This window comes from Anguilla rostrata, chromosome 3 (genome assembly GCF_018555375.3).
Source record: "Anguilla rostrata isolate EN2019 chromosome 3, ASM1855537v3, whole genome shotgun sequence".
NCBI classification, from domain to species: Eukaryota; Metazoa; Chordata; class Actinopteri; order Anguilliformes; family Anguillidae; genus Anguilla; species Anguilla rostrata.
The window spans coordinates 11240052-11261806 of record NC_057935.1 but is presented as its reverse complement, the minus strand read 5'-3'; the positions used below and the strand labels follow the sequence as shown (position 1 = coordinate 11261806).

The 21755-nt window shown below is 45.0% G+C and overlaps 2 protein-coding genes across 5 annotated transcripts in view; both read right to left on the bottom strand.

Annotated features, from left to right (window-relative positions):
- Positions 1-4828: 4828 nt before the first annotated feature.
- Positions 4829-11349, bottom strand: LOC135250116 (prokineticin receptor 2-like). The gene is made up of 3 exons (XM_064326085.1): positions 10704-11349; positions 8348-8840; positions 4829-6173 (listed from the first exon to the last, which is right to left on the bottom strand). Exons 2-3 carry the CDS (start codon positions 8803-8805, stop codon positions 5492-5494), a joined length of 1140 nt encoding a protein of 379 aa, XP_064182155.1. The 5' UTR covers positions 8806-8840; positions 10704-11349; the 3' UTR covers positions 4829-5491.
- A 4619-nt stretch (positions 11350-15968) lies between these two features.
- Positions 15969-21755, bottom strand: part of LOC135250115 (spectrin beta chain, non-erythrocytic 1-like) — a 74571-nt gene continuing 68784 nt past the window's right edge. For all 4 annotated transcript variants that reach the window (XM_064326080.1, XM_064326081.1, XM_064326082.1 and 1 more), the window contains 4 exons: positions 20377-20576; positions 19983-20156; positions 19783-19825; positions 15969-19377 (listed from right to left, as the gene is read on the bottom strand). In XM_064326080.1, the coding sequence (XP_064182150.1) occupies positions 19150-19377; positions 19783-19825; positions 19983-20156; positions 20377-20576 (645 nt within the window). In that variant the 3' untranslated portion in view covers positions 15969-19149. The remainder of the gene's footprint in view (positions 19378-19782; positions 19826-19982; positions 20157-20376; positions 20577-21755) is intronic.

The following is a 21755-nucleotide window of genomic DNA, read 5'->3' as shown; positions in this document are numbered from 1 at the left end:
TGTGGCCTAGTTTTATTATAAAGACAGCTCTTTAATCACAGTGTAGAACTAGACGCTCTCACAGGCACTTTTGTGGCTGTCAAACTAAATCTGAGCTTGAAGTGTGTAAAGTTAAAGGAACAGCTAGCATGTAAATTTGTCAGTTACCAGTATCGATTCCTGACATGACTTAAAGCAGTGTTTCCTAAACTATGGGTCGGGACCCAAAATGGGACCCAAGAGTGTAAGAGGTTTGTCCCGGAATGAGTCTGTAGTTCACTAGGCTAAGCTAGCATATGTATCTGACAACTCTCTGAAAGGTACTAAATTTCTGATTTGGGTCCTGATATTAAAATGTTTAAGTACCAGTGATTTAGGGGATCAAGCCCTTACATTCTTTCCTGTTTTTATGCTGCCCACATAGTACAAATACAGGGCCTGCTAGTGGCCAGCTGTTGTTACAGCTGTTGGTCCGCCAACAGTTTGCAAACAACCGGTGGTCGGTGAGCAGACAGTCAAGATGAGGAGCAGCTGTAAAATTATGCATAGTTACAGAATAGTCCTGTTGCCTAGCATGGTGCCAGTTTGCAAAACAGTGGCGTGCCATCAGGATGGACAGCGATCCAGCAGATGCTTGCTTACTGGGCGGTTCTTAGGTGATGACTTTTAAATGAATTTTCAGAAGCAATAAGCGCAAGGGGGGGGGGGGGGGTCATTTCTTACCTGTCCATAAACCAAACTGAGTCTGTGTAAAAACTGCTCTGTCTTTAAGAAGTCTGAGTTCACTGCCTGCCTCCCCTCACCCACCTGGAAATGACATACACACATATCACATCCATATCAGCACAGAACATCCAGAACTCAGGCCCATATTTATAAAGGATTTTAAAGTGGGAGTGCTGATCTGAGATCAGTTTAGTCTGAATAAGATTAGGCAATGGCATCATTAATATGGCCTTCAATCTCTTTGTGTGCATCAGAGGGCGGAACTGACAGAGTGTCGGGTTTGAGTCACCAGATATGGTGCTTATGTCATACCCACAAGGTGAAGGCACAAGACCTAAGTGGCCTAACAGTAAGCCTGTACAAATCCATCCATTTCAAATGGACTGCACTGCATCAGTTAGCCGAGTTATCCTAAATAACTTCCAAAAGGTGCATACCGTACAATCCTTAATGCTCCAATGCCGTCAGAGACAGCGAGGAGCGCACATGAATAACACGAGTGAATAAAACAAGGAAAACATTCACTGAAATGCATGGTTTTCTGAGCAGAAGGCCCACACCTGGGCAGAGAAGAGGAAGCGCAGGGGACCCCAGGTCTCTGAGAAGATACTGAGCTCCTCTGGGTGGACGGGTGAGCTGAGGGCCATAGAGGAGGGCAGCCTCTTCACCACCTCTAACATAACATAATTTTTTTAAAAACACACTTACATTTTCATATAATGAGGAACAAAATGTTGTTTTCATAATCCCTGAGGTGAGTGAATTACTGTCACTGCTTTTTTATCAGGCCAAAGTACAGGGGACTTCAGTTACTTCCAAACACCTCTCAGTCTTACTTCAGTTTGGCCAGGCTCCAGTTCATCACATAAAAGTTTACATATTTTCAAATTATTTACCGTGCTTAATCTCTTCCACGCTGACCGCAATGCACCACCGACCTGCTGCTGCAACTGAGCATGTCCAGAAAGAGCAGGTTGTTACCACCGACAGATACATTCATGCAATGTTAAGACACGAGACCGGAAGAAACTAGATGATAAAGTTTTAAAAACAGGATAGAGAAACGTAGCTAAAATACTTTTTATTTAAAAAAGCAAAATTAGAACGCAGTTCTTTTCGTAGATCTGCTGTCCTGTACCTGTGCAGTTGAACTTGCCGGGGGAAGACACGCCATCCTCTGCTGACACAGCGACTAAAAGCCCACCTTCCATATTCCCAGACCCCTGCCTCCGTGCCCGTCTGACCTCAGTCATCAGAAACCTGATGACCTGACACAGACAGACGCACCACAATAATACAAAGATGAAATGAAAGGTCTAGATATAGTCAGGTGATTTCGCGGCTAGTTGCCAAAAGTTACCCAATTTAGCTTCGCTACACTTCTATACTTACAATATTCTGTTTCAGAATATATTTTTATTTAGCCTGTATGGCCAGGGAGCCATACAACTGACCTGTTGTATATCTCTTTGCATTGCTGTATTGTAATGTTACCCTTATTATAACGACTGGTCTTCCTATCTAGCCGAGCCAGCTAGTTATAGCGTGTTATAGTGTGTACTTCTTGGCGGGCTAGCTAGCCAGCTAGCTTACAAAGCATCTCGTGCGAACATGAAAGGCCTTCCCAGACCGCGTGACTGCAATTCAAGCAAGATTATCGCCCGGCAGGTTTAATTTATTTCGGGTGGCCCTTCTAGATTTTAATACAGTAATGGCTTCTTGTACGTAGAATGGGAAACATCATTTCTATATAATGGCATTGTCCGTAGTTTTGTTATCGCCCGAGTTTGATGTCATCATATACCATTACCAGATGTTTCCCTCGTTATCACCTGACGGATAGGCAAAAGGTTTAGATACCCACTAGCCCAACTACGGTGGTTTGTTCGTTGAAGTTCGCTCTGATGTCGACAAGACAGTAACTTCTAATATGGAACCCTGACTGAATGAGGTTTTTTTTGCTTGATAGTGTACAAATCCTGAGATAATTGCCTTAACCATACGACGTACCAGATCACGACCAACAAAATTAGCTTTATTTAGCAACTCGGTAAAATACTCTTGGAAAAGTAACTGCATTTTATATGTAATAATGTCTTATTTCCACTAGAGGCCCTCATATCAGCATTCATTTTCCGGCATAAGATCTTAATGAACTATGGAATTTACAGAGGTAGGTGTGATGTTTGTCTGTGTTATAAATCAACACGATATGTCCGCCAGAACTCATCTTTCTCGGCCACATCTTACCGAATCAATTTTTATGCAATTTTGAATTTATGACACTAGATAGTGCACTTTGTCCAGATCAATACACTGCTTGCATTTTGCTTATACATCCTTTTCTGCTTTTAAAGTAGATTGAGCTGGTCAGTACATTATTTGATTTGTGGTAATAGGTTTTCAGACTTTGTGTAATATTCAATGCATAGTTATTGTGTTTTCCCTTTAAAATGCTTCCCTGACTGAGGTAAAAAGTCTTCACAAAATACCCACAACTGGACCAATCAGAAGCAAAAGTTAAATGACACGCAAAGTCAAAACAGTCACACTTGTGTCTGGACATTGATTTCATGTAAAATATATTGCTTTCCCCGCAATTAAGTCTAGTGTATGCACTCCATTCATGCAGCAGTTCATAGTTCCCCTAACCTGTAAAAAGGTGTACCGTTCTCTGCCGTTTTACAGTTCCTCTTGGGGTCTGATTCCATGAGATAAACCCGTCATTTGCCGCCCAGAGTGTGACCCACTCAGAACATAAAACCCTCTCACGCTTTCTGTCTCTTAAAGATGGAACTACTTCAGTAGTAGTTCTGCTACTGTTTTTTTTTTTTTTTTTTAATTTTTTTACTTCATCCTGTCCTAATGCATTTGAATTTTCACCCTCATTAAGCCTATCTGGGTAATGGGTAATAAAAACGGTAACAAAGTAACACTCAATTATTTTAGAGGTTAAGGTCTCAGTGCAGTGAAGGGAGTGTACATTTTATCCTTTGTATCCTTATGAATGCAATAGGGATGTTGTCAAAATCCTCCATCGAGGTCCACAATGCAAAACAAGGAAAGTTGCTCTGCAGTCTAGAGTAATGGAGCATGTGGCCATATTTTAATATTTATGCTTTTGCCTAAAATCTGTATTGCACATTTGTGAAGATCACGACATCATGACTGTGAGCAAAGGATGTTTGCTAATGGCTGAATCCTTCTGCCCAAGTCCTCTATGGTAAGTGGTTTGTACTTTCAGGGACTTGAGCTTATCCAAGTGGGTGGAATTCTTTCTCAGCGACCTAACAATCTAACAAGTGTATAGTGGATGTATTGACTTCTACTGTTGGGGATACCTGTTGACCATTTTTCATACATCTTGCCTGGCGAACACTGACCGTATCTTTGTTGGACTGCACTAGCATCCTCCTGGCTGGCCTCCCAGTCAGTGCCATCCAACCATCTGACTAATTCAGAGCTCAAGATGGCCATTGATTAGTTGTTGTTTATGACTGAGACTCAGCGTGTAGTTCTTCTGAATTATGGCTTAATTTGCTGAACTGAGCATGTCGCCATGGGAGAATGAAAATGTGAAACAAGAAAGGTTTTTTTTGGAGCAAGCCCTCCTACACCCACCTCCTGCCCCTCCACTTTCATCTTTTTGTATTCATGATCCTGATCTCTCACCACATCAGCCTTCCCATTCTCTTCTTCATCGTGTGCAATCAACAGGATTCATTTGCATAATGAAGCATGTCATTTATGCACGCAGCACAATTCACTTGAATAAATTGCTCATTGTGCGCCCGTGCATGTATGTGTTTGTACTGTCGGTACGTATTATTTAATTAAGGCAAAAATGAGTACCTGTGTTACAGAAAAGAACTTCAAAGACATGCCCCCCCCTCCATCCCACACCGCCCCCCGCCCCCAGCACACATACACACATACATAATCTCATTCTAAGTATCAAAAGGACACTTGATATGGCAATGATGCCGTGAGTGAATCTTGATGGGGAATAAGACCCAAATGTGTGCTTTAGATGTGTGCTTTAGATCTGCTCATTTCATTAACCCCTCCACTCCTCAAGTAGTGGACCTTCACCTCTATAACAAAAAGTGCCTACTTTCTCCTCCCCTGTCATATTTCTTTTTATTCAGCACAGGAAGTAACAGCGCACACAATATTAAATTAAAAAATCAAAGCATTCAGATTCCGCCTCCTGAAGGACAGCATTACCCTCATTAATAATATTGGCTGTCCAACCTCTTTTCCTGATTCCCAATTCACATCCTGACCTTTAAATGTCTCTGTCTGGCAGTTAGGAGATTTTAAAAGGGCAACGGTGATTGTGGTCCCCGTCCCTTGTTGCTTACCAGCTTGCAGAAGAATAATACAGTAAAGTCGGTTTTAAACACTCTTGTCTGCTTCTGCTCACTGTCCTCCTGCTTTTAATTTAGAGCAGGGGGTACATCAATACCAATCAGGTGGTTTATAAATACATAGCTGGGGTGTACAATTCAGCTCAGGAATCAGTGCTTGTGTTTTTCTTAATATGGTAGAATGCGTGTGGGTTGTAGAAATGCATTTCACTATATATCACAAATATATGTACAGTATATACATTTCTGTGTATAGACATACGCTTACGTACAAAAAGCACATTGATACAATACAAGGTGACGTCTGTACACACTAGGCAAGGCTGCACAGCTCTGCATGTACAGCTAGAAGTGATTTTATAGTCTCGCAAGGTATTTGTCCACATGTAGTCTGTGATTGGCCACATGCTGGCCAATCAGTGGGACACAGGGTGTGGGGTGGAGTGGTGCTCCAGGGTGGTCCTCTCGGGCATGTGCAGGCGGGGCCGCAGGGAGCAGCGGCGGAACAGGGCCCGGCGGATGTAGCGGCCGGTCTTGTTCTTGGCCATGATGAAGAAGAGCGTGTTGATGACGCTGTTGCTCATGGCGATGCACTCCACCAGGTAGTAGAGAGAGACCGAGTGGGTGAAGCGCACCAGCAGCCCCGGGAAGAAGTCTCGGATGATGGAGTAGCTGTAATAGGGCGTCCAGCACAGGACGTAGGTCAACAGGATGCCCAGGAGCACCAGAACCGTTTTCCTCCTGGCCTTCAGACGCCCGCGGATCTGCTCCGTCTGGAACCCCGGCAGGTTCTTGAACCACAGCGCGTGGCAGATCTGGACGTAGCACCCCGACATCGTCAGCACAGGCAGGAGGAACTGGGCGACGAACAGGAAGAGGAAGTAGGTCTTGTAGAGCGCCGCCTTGTCGGCCGTCCAGATCTGGACGCAGTAAGCCTTGTTGCCCAGCGACCCGCGGAGGGCGCCGAACTGGGTCTGGGTGCTGAAGTAGGCGGAGGGCAGGGCCACCAGCAGGGAGAAGAGCCAGATGCTGCCCAGGACACAGCAGGCCCTGTGGGAGCTCATCCTGGGCTTCAGTGGGTGCACAATCACCAGGTACCTGTGACATAGAGAGAGACACTATAACTAGGTACCTGTGACATAGAGAGGGACTATAACCAACTGTCTGTTACATAGAGACAGGGACACTATAACCCAATAACTATGGCATAGAGAGAAAAGCTATAACCAGGTACCTGTGACATGAAGAGGGACACTATAACCAGGTACTTGTGACATAGAGAGAGGGACACTAGAACAAAGTACCTGTTACATAGAGACCAGGTACTTGTTGAATAGAGAGAGAGAGAGAGAGAGAGAGAGAGGCTATAACTAGTTATACAAATACAGAGAGAGATAAAGTGGCTTGAAGAGATTCCTGACACAAATGCACTTGATGCTATTGGTAAACAAACAAGAGGATGAGCAGCTTCCTTTGGACTTAAAGTTTTAAGTAGTAGAGTATTAAGTAAAATCTCAAAATGCACCATCAGGCACACACTTGACAGTTAATCTCAGGAAATCTACCAATGAAGTGAAGCTGGTGAAGATGTCACTGTCATTCATTCTATCAGAAACCCTACTGCGCACACACACACACGCACACACACACAGACAATGAGTGTTTTGCATATCTAATTTAACCCAGTTGAACCTCTCAGCACTGAGCATCCTTGATGGAACAGCATCAATTAGCCCCACTGTGAGATGAATCCCGAGGGGTGGCACAGGGCAGACAGGGGGGCTGGAGCAGGGGCTAATGTGGGCACTGCAGCAGGTCAGTGTGTGTGGGTGTGCCTGTATGTGGGCGTGCCTGTACGTGGGTGTGTCTATGTGTGTAGGTGTGCCTGTATGTGGGCGTGCCTGTGTGTGTGGGTGTGTCCGCATGTAGGCGTGTCTGTATGTGCGATCACTGCGATCACTTCACTGGCTACCGGTCGCTGCTAGGATCCGATTCAAAGCCCTGACCCTTGCCTACACTGCCGCCAACAGGACAGCCCCTATCTACTTGCAGGATATGACTCAATTCTATGTGCCTGCTCGACCACTCCGCTCTGCGGCAGCAGGGCGTCTTGCAACCCCTCCCACCCGCCCAAAGGGATCACAGAGCTTCTCCACCCTAGCTCCCCAGTGGTGGAACGAACTCCCCGTCCCTCTCCGAACCTCCCCCTCACTATCCATCTTCCGCCGTGGCCTGAAGACTCATCTCTTCAGACTATACCTAGAATAACCACCACCACGCTGTGTATATATATATATATATTAAAAAAAAAAATAAAATAAAAAAAAAAAAAAAAAAAACCCTTTTTCCTGTCACTTGTTACATGTTGCCCCATCCCTGCACTTCTTGGTAAATTGTATTTGTCCTAATACTCTAGCTTATTCTTCTGCCTAGTTTGGCTTTGCAGATGTCAGACCAGGATAGTGTTCTTTGTTCTCGGCTAGAAATAGCTTTACAAAATAAGTAATTTGTACCTTATTGAACCCGTGTTCAGCAGTTGTCTACGATCATGAAAATGCACTTTTGTACGTCGCTTTGGATAAAAGCGTCTGCTAAATGAATGTAATGTAAATGTGGGCGTGCCTGTGTGTGGGTGTGCCCCGTATGTGGGCGTGTCTGTGTGTGACTGTGCCTGTGTGTGCTTGTGTCAGTAGGAGTGGCAATGTTAGCAGCTGGAAATTATCAGCAATACACTGTCTATGTTTTAAAGTCAGTGACTGCACAGACCCCTTGTATTATAACTGTTTTACCAAATACAATGCTTTTATAAAGTAAGACCCTGGGGCAGCTGTACCACCCTGTTATCTTAAGAGGGCACCTTATGACACTAAGCAAAGATGGAAATCCACAGCATAGATAGAGTAAAGAGTAGCGCATGGGTTTAGAGTTAGTGTTAGGGCTAGGGTTAGCCTTTAGGGTCAGGGTTAGGCTTCAGAGTTAGTGTTAGGGTCAGGGTTAGGCTTTAGAGTTAGTGTTAGGGTCAGGGTTAGCCTTTATGGTCAGGGTTAGGCTTTAGAGTTAGTGTTAGGGTCAGGGTTAGCCTTTAGGGTCAGGGTTAGGCTTTAGAGTTAGTGTTAGGGTCAGGGTTAGCCTTTAGGGTCAGGGTTAGGCTTTAGAGTTAGTGTTAGGGTCAGGGTTAGCCTTTAGGGTCAGGGTTAGGCTTTAGAGTTAGTGTTAGGGTCAGGGTTAGGCTTTAGAGTTAGTGTTACGTTCAGGGTTAGGCAGGCGCTCACCGGTCCATGGCGATGGCCAGCAGGGCGTCGGTGGAGACGTAGAGCGAGACGGACCGCAGGTAGGTGACGGCCGAGCAGAGATGGGGCCCGAAGCTCCAGGACAGCTCCTGCACCACGTAGTAGTGCATCTCGAAGGGGCAGCACACCAGCGCCACCAGCAGGTCGGACACGGCCAGGTTGGCGATCAGCAGGTTGGTGACGCTGCGCAGCTTGCGGCAGCTCACCAGGGCGGTGACGAACAGGCTGTTGCCCAGCCCACACACCAGCATGATGGCCGCCAGGGCCACGCCGATGAAGACGCGGGCGGGGAGGTGGGCGTGGTCCCCCGTCTCCAGATCGCTCCCGTCCCCGCCCCCGAGGGCGTAGGCGTAGTCGCAGCTCCCGTTCCACGCCGAGTGGTTCCCTGGAAAGGACTGGAGGTCAAAGTATTCGGCCAGCCCTGGACAGGGGTCCTCCATTAGAGGAGGTGAGGGATCTTCTTCAGCCTTCAGGACTGTGAGGATCGCACAGATGGGTAGAGTTAAAATGCTGTTGATTAGTGGACAAATGTGTCCAGTGAGAATATTTCCAAAAAGCAACAAACATCAGTTAGAGGAAACTACGCAACTACCCAAAAATGTCAGGGCTTAATGAGGCACAATTTGCTCGAAGAAATATCAAATTGATGACAAGATCAATTGAACTGTTTCCATGGCATCAGTCACTCAGTGTTCAGATGGCGGGTGATCACACAGGGAAATTCCCAGTGTGGAAACAGAGGAACATTTAAATAAAGCACTCAGAACAGGCATAAGCATTCGTGCCTCGGATAAACCATGGGTTTATACCCAAGCAGGTGTGCTGCTGTGGGGCCCTTGGCTGTGACGGTATAGGTACTGTAATGACTGCAGCGTTAAAGCATGTCCACAGCCTAGTTGCTTGATTATATGTTTGAAAATAGAAATATGGTGGCTCACATTCAAAATTAAATTTTTTATATCTTGGTCTGGAGGCACTGAGGACGGCTGAGGTCAAAACACGTTTGTCTTCAGTGTTCGCAATACAGGGCTTGTTGCCAAGATACGTATGATGTTAAAAAATTTTATTTTGAGCACGAGCTCCCATCTTTCTATTTTTATGATCACTTTGAGCAGCCTACGCACCGTGAGATTGAATTTATTTGGCTTGTTTCTTTAGCGCGGGTTCGTGGCTTTTATTCTGATTATATTTAAATCCCAATCTCTCCGTATGCCTTGGGAAAAAAGGGTATAGGCTGGACTCTCTTCCTGAAGTCCCAGGAGGCTTGTGTTCCACTCACAGGTGCACCACTCAGTGCGATCTGTCCGCAGCTGATGTAACAGCCACGATGGCAAAGGTACCAGTGCCACTTTGATTCCCTCAGCGGCAACATCGATCGCGACAATCATACACCCTCCAGCACTGACCGCGGGAGCCCTGGTCCCCTAACGCGCACTCGTCATTCTTACACCACTAGGTGCAAAATGGTCAGACAGGCAAAAAGAGAGCAAGAGAGCAAGACTCTGGAATATAGGTCAGGCTCATTGAGAGGGGGACAAATTAAAAAGAGGTGGTGAAACTGACATGCTTACTAAGGAGTGCTTGCTGTGGTGTGAGGTGTTAGAAAGCTTGCTCTGTAGCTCAAAGGAGAGCCGATGTAAAGTCTGTCCGGTGCATATTGGAGCAGTGCAGTGGGAGTACCTGCCTTTGACAGATAAGAAAGACAACAGTATTTGAGCAAGCAGTCTGTGAATAACCAGACTGCCCACTCCTCTCTCTCCTCTCTCAAGGTTTACAGCAGGGCTTTGATCTTCCATTACTGCCGGAACAGCAGAGATTCTGCATCATCTGGATGCCTTTCGGGACTTTGCATGATATGTGTCTTTAAAATAGTTGTGCGCTCCCTTCCTACGGCTGTACTGCTGCACGGTGCATATAAGGCATTCTAAACAAAGCTACACACTTTCATACTGTGTGATATGACATCACCAGCCAGAGGAACACACCATCAGACAGAAAATCAAACACTACCAGGATTTTACATGTTCTGTGTGTTTTTGAATCCCTCTCTATCAATCTCTTCTTTCTTAGTCATAGTTCTTAAGAGGCTCTTATGAACAGAGCATGCAAAATGAATCCCTATAATTTCAGAGGCTGGATGTAATAAGCTAACACATCTCCCAGCTGGGGAGGACTTAAATGTTTTTACAATAAGACCAGAATTCCCCACAGCATGAGTCTGATCAATATTCTATCACACTCACAGAGATAGGTCCGTAACAGTACAGATTGACAGCCACAAAGTCGCACACATAAACATAGTCTATGCACACACACACACACATACACACACACTCACCTCACACCTAGGTATCACAAGTGTCTCGGGTCTTGGTAGAAGGCGTTGTTCTCTGGTAGTGAGTTACAGAACTGAGACATCCCTCACTCTGAAGACTGAAGCATCTGCTCTTGGTTCAGCGGGACTTGTAGCAGCAGAGTCAGGTCACGGTCCAGCAGGACTGGTGATGCCACAACGGAGTGACTCATATTTCATGAGGGCTAGCAGTCCTGTGATAAGGCAGTCTTTCATCACAATTCAGCCACACATCACATAAAAGCAGCACTTCTTCAGAAACAAAAATCCCCAGGAACTGGACTCTGTGTGATTCAGCAACGGCACCCCACAGCCTTTCCTGGTCCCCTCCTCCTTCTCTCCAGGATTATCTGGGTCTGATTTGTGTTTGAGCAAGTCTACTGATGCTCTCCTGTCAGTCTCCTCCTCTGCCCCTCCCCTTTCTCTCAGCATTTTTAATGCAGCCAGTCAGTGTTTTCTTCAGAAGGCACTCCATCCTTGCTCACTGGCTTTCCTCCTCTTCCTTGATACAGTGCTACCAGCATTTCCCATAAAGGCTAATTCAACTCTTAAAACATTCCTTACCAGAGATCTTTTTAGTGTGACAGTGCTGCACTGCCCCATTCGTTCGTCTGTCAGGGCAGATGAAAGCTCCTGCTCACATTGTCCCTATTCAGCATGCATTTGTGTTGCAGTACAATCATGCTTAAAGTGCTAGCCTTTTTCACACTGTGGGTGGGTAAGCAGTGGACCAAAACCAGGCTTTTCACTGGTTGCTGTGGTAGTCAGACACTGCAAAGAAATGTGCATGTGAGGACATTAACACTATTGAAAAGAAACAATCAGCACAAAAGAATGTTACTAATCGGAAAAGATGATGCCAAATGCAGGCATCACAAGTTTCAAAAACCATGTGACACTTGAAATAAACCCTGCAAAGAGCTCTCTCTTCTTAAAGGCTTGAGAGCTGAGCTTTTATATGAAGCCAGTGATTTGACAAAATCCAGCAACTATCGATCATTCACAGCAAGCCACAGCTGCCACCATTGGATTGAGTATGTCTGGTGCTCTCCGAGGTCCTGCAGCCCTCTTGCGGTGCTGAATGGACAGTGCACTACATTCGCTTCCGGTGTTGCTCTCCGGTGTTCATCACTGTCTCATTCAGAAATACATTATAAAATCCCCAAAATTCACGGTCACCTCGCCTTTCTCATATGCATATGCATGAAATTCTGCTCCATTTGCACTTGCTCTAAATGGATATTTACTCCTCCCCCTCCCTCCCTTCCCATGTCCACCTCATTGAGAATCTTCATTCCTAGGTTACCCCTCTCTCTTCAATCATCACGTGACGAGTACATATGAATCACCGGGGATCATTTGAGTGCATTTTATGTCGGGGGCCCAATATGTGTTTCTCAATTTCCGTGTCCGTGGATGGATAACCAAGAGCAACCCTTGAAAACATAGCGTCAACTTTCCTTTCCACTTCATCTCTTACAGAGGTATTGTCTATTTGTGCTTTCCCATCGGCCGCTTGCTTAAAGGCACGGAGTAAGTGGTCTGTCAGGAAACAGCGAGCCCATTCCTGTTTATTTGTGAGATGAGCAGAAATAGAAGGATGAGGTGTGAATAAATAGAGTGCGTCAGTGTGATGTCAGAGCGGGCGAGAGAGGCCGCGAGTGAGCGGAGCGCGGTATCCGTAGTTAGGGTAACCGCAAAATCAATGTTTGGCGCAGATTGCTTCTAACCTATTAAGAGTTAAACGGCGTGTTACGAAAGGAAGGCGGAAAAGTTGCCCAGGAAACAGTGCCGCGCTGACAGACAGCGCGCAGATGAAGAGGGGGAGGTGTGCGCTTCACACGGACAGACGGGCTGAGCCGCATCTAGCTGATGCGGAGCGAGGATGCGAGATCACTGTGTCCGTTAAAAAGCCGCTGCCTCAAACGACGGGAGTGATGTACATTCCCGAACAGGAATTCACCACGCTGCAAACCTCGCCCAATCACTCACGTTTCTCTAGGTTGTAGCCAGGGACACCCATCTCACCCTATAGGTTCACGTTCCATCCACTAACCTGGGTTGAATGCTCTCTATCTTGGTGGGCTGACTGAAATGGTTCTATGGGCACACTGGAGTGAAAACAAGCTTCAGGGCTGGACTATTGATCAAGAAATAGGTCTAGCAGTCACTGGAAAATGAGAAAAAGTGCAAGAGACAGGTGTCACCCGAAGCCACACTGACAGGATATTTTTTTAAATACTTATTTTCACCTTATTACCTACACCTCTGAAGTGCCAATCATGTCTCTCAAGCAACTACTGTTCCAGTCCAAATTAAACAAGGACCATTGCTACTAGAGCCCTTGATAGAGCACCCATAGTCAACTGTATACCAGTATGAACTGTACACTCTATAAGCCACACAGTACTACAAGAGGACTAGATCAGGAGAGATTTATATTTCTCACTGACCCTTTTGGCATCTAGTGTGTTGTTGGGACAAGCTAACATAATATGCTATTGACAGGCCAAAGCCACTGACAGCATCATGTCTTATTGACCTGAGAACTGTGGCTAGATGTCTAGAAGGCCATCAGAGGCCGTGCAACAGGAGTTTCACTGCCAGCCCTTATAAGAACACAGGAGGGAGACGCTCGACTCACTTTCCTCCGATTGGCTGGAACATTAAAGAGTGCATCAGACACTTCAGGCCCAGGGTTCAGCAGAGAACAACAGGGCTTGGTGGCCTCCTCTCTCTCCTCATTATTAACCTTTCTGTCACTGGGAGTGTCGCTATTGAATAACACCGATGCGGCACTGAGGGCAATTTTATATTGATTCAGCGACAAGCAGAAACGCAGAGGTGATGAAGAATCTACTGTAATCGCAAAGGTGCAACAGCGCCACCTGCTGGCGCCATTGAAGCAGAGTTCATCGCCCCATTCCCAAGGGATGAACGTTCGTGGTGCTGCGAGGGTGTTGAGTGGGCAGGTGAAGTGTGGAACCAGAGGACTCTACAGAGTTCAGTACAGTGAGAGCCAATAGAGAGCCTCATCACCTCAAACTCAGCCCAGCCAATCAGCAAATCCACAGGGAGCCAGACTCACACCCAATGCAGAGCTTTCTGCTTATAAAAGTAAATCAGTACATTACACTTACCTACTGACATTGCAGTTCTACAGCTATCTCACAACCCCACCAGTTTATAGAAGCACAAAGCACCAAATCTAAAACCAGAACAAACTACAAGGGTATTTACTATGCATTACCCACTTTTCTTGTCATTTTGCATTTTCATTAAATAATGTTTTTAAAAAGACAAGGTAACAGAATGCATTACTTTGTGTGGGGCACTCAAATGGCATAACAAGGAGGAACTTCCATGCAGAATACTGGTGTGCTCTGTGGCTTGGATTAGTGGCATCTGGGCAGTGCCAGTGGAGACTGGCTGGGAGTGTTTCAGAGGGAGACATTCAGTCGGCTGGTTATCACCATTGCTCGCCAGTCACCCAGTCAATCACCTTTAGCTGTGGAAGGTCAGCTGGAGGACTTTAGCATGAAACAATGGAGTGAGCTATACGTTTGGGAAAGCGTACAGGCTTGTGGCTGGCCTTCTGGAACTGAAGGAGGAATGGGAACTGGGCAACCCAATATTTTAAAAGATGGTTTAATTGACTATAAACCCTGTTTAATCCAGTCTATCTTAACATGTCATTAATTGTTGTTCCATCTTGCACAGAAAATCAATATTAATGTTAGAGCACATATTTTTCACTGTTTGTTTTCATTCCACAACTCAAAAGAATTAATTATTGGTGCATTAACCAAGTTGCCAGACAATTAAATGAACTGCCATTAATGCAATACAGCACTTCAAGACTTAGGATTTTAATGTGTTCTGAAAGTGCTAATCAAACATTATTTTTAGAAGCAAACCATATAAAAGACTATGATCTACGCCTCATCCAATTAAAAAAGGTTAACTGTACTTGGAACTCGGGGAAGTGATAAAAGCAATAAAGCTGCATATTTGCCATTTGCATTTTCATGTGTAATTAATTGGATATATCATTTATTTAAAGGAGAATGGTCTATATTATTAAAGGGAAGATTTCTTTTGGTAAATATTCCTAAATAGGGAAAAAAAAAACTTTCTACTTCATCTACTTGGTTATCAATACAATGGAAAAAGCATAATGGTTATGATTGTACACTATATTTAGTCATATATCCAGGCTGTTTGAATGTTTGATTCACTGTATTCAGATTAAAGTTAAACTGAACATTGAATGCTATGTGCTGCAACAGATTGCCAGTGGGATAGCATTTGTTCTGAATGCATGAATGGAAATGTACCTGAACATGCTTGCAGAGAGAGAAGCACTGCGCTACACACAGGCCTGTGTAAATACTGCTTGGGCAGCATGCTCTCCTATGTAAAACATAGAGGTCACTGTAATATATGCAGTTGGTTTGCAGCCAGTGAATGCAAAATTAACTTCTGGAAGTTGAATCTTACTTATGAACAAGTTGAAGTGCTTGTTCATAAGTAATGCATTCACACCCGGTTGGCCGTTTGATTGGAACAGAATAGTGTTTGATTGAAATGATGTTTGATTTGTGAATCAGGATCACATGCGTGTCATACAATGACACTCGTGTGCGAATCAGAAGATCCATACCCAGATTATTATAGATATGGATATGAGCTTGTACTGCACACCAACGCTGTGCAGGATGAAGTTCACCTGGTAACAATCTCCATACTTATGACACCTGGAAAAGCAGTGAATTTCGCTTCAGTTTGTCTTGTGTTGTCGCTTAAGAATCAGGTTAGATTTCCCATCTTGAAACAAAGTGAATCAAAAAAAAAAAAAGAGGGGGTGTGGGTATAATCATTTTTAAAACATGCTCTACGGTGCAAATCTTTTCAAATGAATATAGCGTTGCAGTTATCCTTTAAGGCAGAATTCCACACACTGGCATTACACTGCGGAAGGACATATGAGATCAGACTACAGTGAAACCAGTCCCTCCCGTTTCAATATACTCATTTTCTACTCAGGACAGCATGAGACGTTCGGTAGTGATACCTTAACAGGTCCTACCCAAACCAACCTTAAAGAAAGAGTGGTGTCTAATAATGGACATGATTCATAACATCACCAACCCCCTCTAACAACAAAGAAAAGAAGTCTTTTCAAAATGCAGTTTTTAACAGGGGAACCAGTAACAAAAAAGAACAGGCTAATAATAAGTTATTCCAAAATAAATTTCATGGAACGTACCAGTTTTATTATGATCACAAAGAAATAAATAACAGCTCCTAAGGATTCTCAATTTTTCTTTTAAATTATATTTTATTGTTTTTTTTTTCCGTTTTTTTTAGCATTTCATATAGATACACAAGTCAACAAATGTTATTCTATCTGTAATGAAAATGCTCCACATCACGCTAACATTGTGGAAAAGTCTGGCATTACAGACACATACCTGAAAATGAACAGTAGTAATAACTGCAGTAATAAGTAACAGTAGTAACTTGTAGTAGTAGTTTGAAGTAGTAGTAGTAGTAGTAGTAGTAGTAGTAGTAATAATTATTGTAATAATAACCCATAGTAGTGGAATTAATAGCTTGGAATGAGAATCAGTCAAAGGAACTTATATTTTTCAAAAACAACATCATGTGATATGGAGTGAGGGGCTGTTGGGGTGACCAAATACAGGATAATACTGGATGGGAGAACACAAGCCTTAGATTTCATCTGGCTTTGTCTTCAAGAAGGACCCAACGTCTTCACCTGCTTTATGGTGTATTGCTTGAGTGTCACGAGCCAGTCCACTCAAAGTACAATGACTGCTTTTAACTTCACCAGCTCAAAATGGATAATTATCTATTTTCTTGTTCCTTTGGTAACTTGCTGCCTGGTGATCGTCACTACGGTCACACATTTCTTCTAGCCTTGGTCAAGTGGCTTGCCTCAACGGGAAAAGGCAAAAGAGGCCAGACTATGAGTCTACGGTTTAACAGGAGAGCTCAAAGAGGCCAGACTATGAGTCTATGGTTTAACAGGAGAGCTCAACCGCTAACATTCCCTGCAGGGGTATGCGGGAGAAATAGGGCTCCTGCTGCTGAACAAGCCATCCACAGGACTGGGTCTGACAACTTCCATTCAACAGTGACAGGCGTATTCTAATTGGATACCACACAGATGACATCACAATAGAGAGATGTAGGAGAGAAGGCAATCCCAGCATGCAAGGCCGAACCTCCTAGTGTTGCTACCTCAGGAGCCACTCGTACAAATGCACATTTACCGAAGTGAAGGCCACTCATTTGGATACTAGAGAGGCCAGTTACATCCAAGGGACCTTATTCCCATTGTTTCACTGAAAAAACATCCACTTTCCTTTAATTCATTTTCCTCTGACGAAGGTAATCTTCACTTTCTAACATTTACATTTGTGATACCACCTCTCCCTCAGGTGCTACGTGTTCCAGGCAATGGAAAGAGGTTAAAACGAGTGGTTCCACAGTATCAAGCATCACTCGCCGATTATTTATGAACACCTTGGGCATCACTAAGCACTGAAGATCTGAACTAGAGACGGCCAAGCTTACAATCTCCACGCTACCATGGATCAGCGATCACTTCTGTTCTCCAGAAGCCAGTCTGCTGGCATCACACCCCTACAGTACACTGTAACGTTATGTGCTTATCGAGTTCACTGCACTAACAACACAGTAATGACCTCTGCATGACCCCAAGCAATCCCACACTACACAATAACAGCAAAACATCAGAATTTCTGAATTTAGAAATCTTCAAGATGAATTTTGTTCCCAATTTGGTCCACGGTGAGAAAATTATAAGCAAAGGATAGGGGCAAATATCGCAGATATGGGAGTTAAATACATAATAAAATATTTACTCAATGTATTTATAAATACATTGTGGACAAAGCTATGAGCAAATCCATTACCAAACCGTTAATCTTTCCAAATTAGGGGTCCAATCATTATCCCTATCATCCTGAACAGCTTTGCATACGCAAACTGAAACTGCACCTTCCCAAACAAAAAACCTCCATCCATCCTTCCCTTTCCCCTTTCCATCCCACTCTCATCACACTTTTGTCTTTTTCATTCTTTTATTTCATTTTTGATTTTGACAGTTATAAACCCTGGCAAAGCCTGTAAGAAAAATGCCACGCTTTAGAGAGAAAGAAACAGACAGAAATTAGCCTGAAGGAAATCTAGGAGGGAAGTTTAACTCAAAACTCTACAGACGCAAACCAAACCTTCTTCAAAGCTAGCCAAACCACCACCCTTTGTCCTCGTGGAATAGGAAGAACTGGCATCCAAAGTTGCCGAAAATGATAGTTTCAAAATGCACCACTTCAAACGCTCAAGCTCAGTCAAACTGGAAGAATTTCATTTAGGAAAAAGAAAAACAAAATTAATCCCAAACAATAAAATAAAATACGATTCAAGATTTTTAAAAAATTTATATATAATTTTTCCAACTAAATAATTTCTATTTTGGCAAACTTTCTGTAGATCCTCAAATGTAGTCTGTTCTTAAAAAAATAATTTGAGAGTGGGTATTTTGAAAAAAAAAAAAAAACAAACAAAAACCCCAAACAAAAACAAGATTTCAATGACCAACATGGTCCCATAAGAACAGTTTTACCAAGTTGTTTTTTATGTTTATCGTTTCTTTGTAACAAAGATATGTATACATACACATTCTTGAAAATCTTTAGAAAAAAAATTAAATGGCAAGTAAAGTAAATAATACCAACAACAGCAATAAAGGATAAAATTAAGGTCCTTCAAGCAATTTCACATAAAACTGAGATGAATGAGAGGAGAAATGAACGTAAGACTGATCTCATCCTCTGAACCGTTTTATTTAAGGTGTTCTGCACACCCTTAGAGTGGAACGACGCCTTTTGGAACGGGCGCTTGTTCCTCTAGCTGCTCACTGTTTGAGCAGGTTTCTTAAGAATCTGTACTTAGGAGCAGAAGAAACACGGAATGGATCAGAAGTGGACTTGCTCTGCTGGCTCTCGGCCCTGAAAGCAGAGATCCAAAATGTCGTCCAGTTTCCTAATTGCTGCTGGACTGGAGCTCTCTCGCTCAGCTGTTCCTTGCTTTCCGTTTGTTTCAGTTCATCAATACATCATCGGCAGCTCGGCCAATCAAATCCGGCTAATCGACAGCAGACAAACAAACAAAAAAAAAACGAAAGAAGGAAGAATGCGTTGGTGATTAGTCAGGCCTGGATGGAGTGAGGAGGGGGCCTTCGGCGAGCTGGAGGATGAGCGGGAGAGACGGCTCACAATCAAGTTCAAGAGACGATGTTCTAATGCGACGAGCGTTTGCTTTTCCTTTCTGCCCGATTCGGTCCGTCCGCTAGCTTTTTTAGCGCTAACGCGCTCCTCGGCTATTTCTTCTTGCCGAAGAAGCTGAAGCGCTTCTCGCGGTCCTTGCCCTCCTTGCCCTCTTTACTGCGCATGGTCACCCCCCCGGCCTCCCCGGAGCTGGGGGAGATGGGGGGCATGGTCATGGCCCGGCTCAGGACTTTGGGGCCCATGGGGGAATGGTTCCCGGCTCCGCCCTCCCCCGTCTGGATGGACGAGGTGACGGCCTGGATCCAGGAGCTCATTTCAGCCTGAGGGACAAAGAGAAGGACAGAGAGTTGCACTCATCAGACTCAATCAGTCAAACTTTATATAGCACAATTCATGCAAAAGACTCCATTATCTCATAATATACATTATCGCTTTGAACAGAAACGGCCATAATTCACATAGATAAGGGAACAAAATCAATAAACACAAATGAATATGTACCAACTTTATAAATACTATGTACCAGGTATACTTCCAAGTATTGTTGCAATACACCCATTAGTTAACATCTTCCAAGATTTTCCAAAACTCACGTACATTTCTGGAGGGGTACTTTTTCGCAGACCAAAAGTCCTGCTACCACAAAATGCCTCAGACCCCCCACACAGAATCGTATACACAGGTCTTCCATTTTGTACAGACTAATGAGGACGTGCGGCGCTCACCTCATCTTTTGCTTGGAAGAGGTACTCCTTCCCATCGTTCAGCCTGCGGTCACAGAGAGAGGGAGAGACGTAGCGTTAGCATTGGAAACGCCGGGAAAAGAATTCGACACATTCAGCGGTCTTACTTACTCTGGCCCTAGGTCCATGCCCCCCCGCGCTCTCCTTTCCCCCAGCACCCCCGGTCCCCCCAGGCCACTCACTGGAGCTTGAAGACGTGTTTCCTCTTCTTGTAGTCGTTGGCGACCTCGCAGGTGGCGTCGGCCAGGCCGATGGGCACCTCGCCGTGGTAGGGGATGCCGCTGATCGCGCCCTTGCTGTCCTTGTAGAAGCCCAGGCTTCCCTTGCGAACGACGCAGTACACGTTCTGCCAGGACCTGAGCGCACAGGAACACAGGCGTTATGCACAGGAAAGAGAAAAGAAAGAGAGAGAGTGTGCACAACAGTGAGTGTGTGTTGAACATGGTAGATTGTAAAAGACGGATGTAACTGATGAATTCCATTACAACAGTAATTGATGCCCTCCCCACCCGCTGAGGCCCAGACAGTGCTGAGCAGGGAGCCCCGCCCCCTGCCCCTCCCTCCCATGCCTCTGACCTGCTGGCTGCCTTCTTGCCGTGAGCCTCCATCTCCTGCTTGCGGCAGAGCAGGCCCTCGATGGCCGCGGGCACTGGCATCTCGGGGCTGCCCTTGATGGGCAGCGTGGCGGAGGGGTCCGGGCGCGACGCCGTCGTCTGGGCGTCCCCGGCGGGCGCGCCTTCCACAGCGGGACCGTTGACGGACTCGGGTTCGGATCCCTGCAGCCCCAACAAGCCCCACAAGCACACAGGCGAGGACCAGAGTCAGCAGGAGGGAAAACTCCGCCCTGTCCTGAGTGTGAGATGACCTCACTCCTCAGAGGAGTGGTCCCTCAGACCCAAACACACACACACACACACACACACACACACACACACACACACACACACACACACACACACACACACACACGCACACACCCACGGCTGATACCGCTGCCCCAGGCTCACACCCACACCACTCACCCACTTCAGTACATAATGCTCTAGGTGCTCCTCTACGGGATTAATTGTGTTCTCCTCTGAGGGTCTCCATGGCACCTCACAGCAGCAGTAAAAGAGCCCAATTATACCTGCTCCCCCTGCTCTTTAATCAAACACGCAGTGCTTCTATATCCGTCCGTCAGTCCACTTAGCACTGGGGGTAGACGGTAAAAGCCTTCTCCCAATAATTAAAGCAATTAATTCTTTGGAAGACGCTCTGAATAAGCGACAAATCAAAGAGTCCTACTTATCGGTCAGATGACATACAAGTGACATTATTATCATCAGGGCATGTCTGTTCCAACAGGCCAAACCCAAGGACAAGATGTCGGGTAAAGTGCATGTACTCCAAATTGTGATTGTCTTCAGTGGCTAGCAGAACTACGTACACACACACACACACAGAGGAGACGCCGTAGGGAGACACAGCACACGGACCCGAACAGCTTTGTCTCACTACAGGTAGTCACAGCAGCGCCAGACTTGCATTATTAATGGCATGAGCAGGAACTCAGGGAGGGGCAGGTCAAAGGTCAAATCTCTTGAGCCCGTGTAAGAACTGCCTCCAAACTGCATCAACATGTTCCACAGTTCTGTTATACAAACGGAGGGTTATTTTAATTGTACTTTAATTACACAAGGCACACGGTGTACAATGAAACTTAGTTTTGGTTGATGAAATAGGTGCTAAATCAGACAACTCTCCAGGCATTTGTGTAAATTGGCACATACAGTAATAACTTTTTTGGAGCAGTTGGTGCAGTAGGAGTTCTGTAAATGTCAGCCCAACATAAATCCTGGAACCTACTCAGCACACAATTGGTCTTCAAGATGGGATTTGTGAAAAACAGCTGGTGTTCAAAAAAAAAAAGCAATGGTATAGCAAAGGAAAGTGCAAGAGCGCCCTCTGGCAGG

Coding starts and splice junctions, on each gene's coding strand:
- LOC135250116 (XM_064326085.1), bottom strand. CDS start 8,805: ATGGAGGACCCCTGTCCAGGGCTGGCCGAATACTTTGACCTCCAGTCC. Junction 6,174..8,347: donor CTGGCCATCGCCATGGACCG/GTGAGCGCCTGC, acceptor TCTATGTCACAG/GTACCTGGTGATTGTGCACC.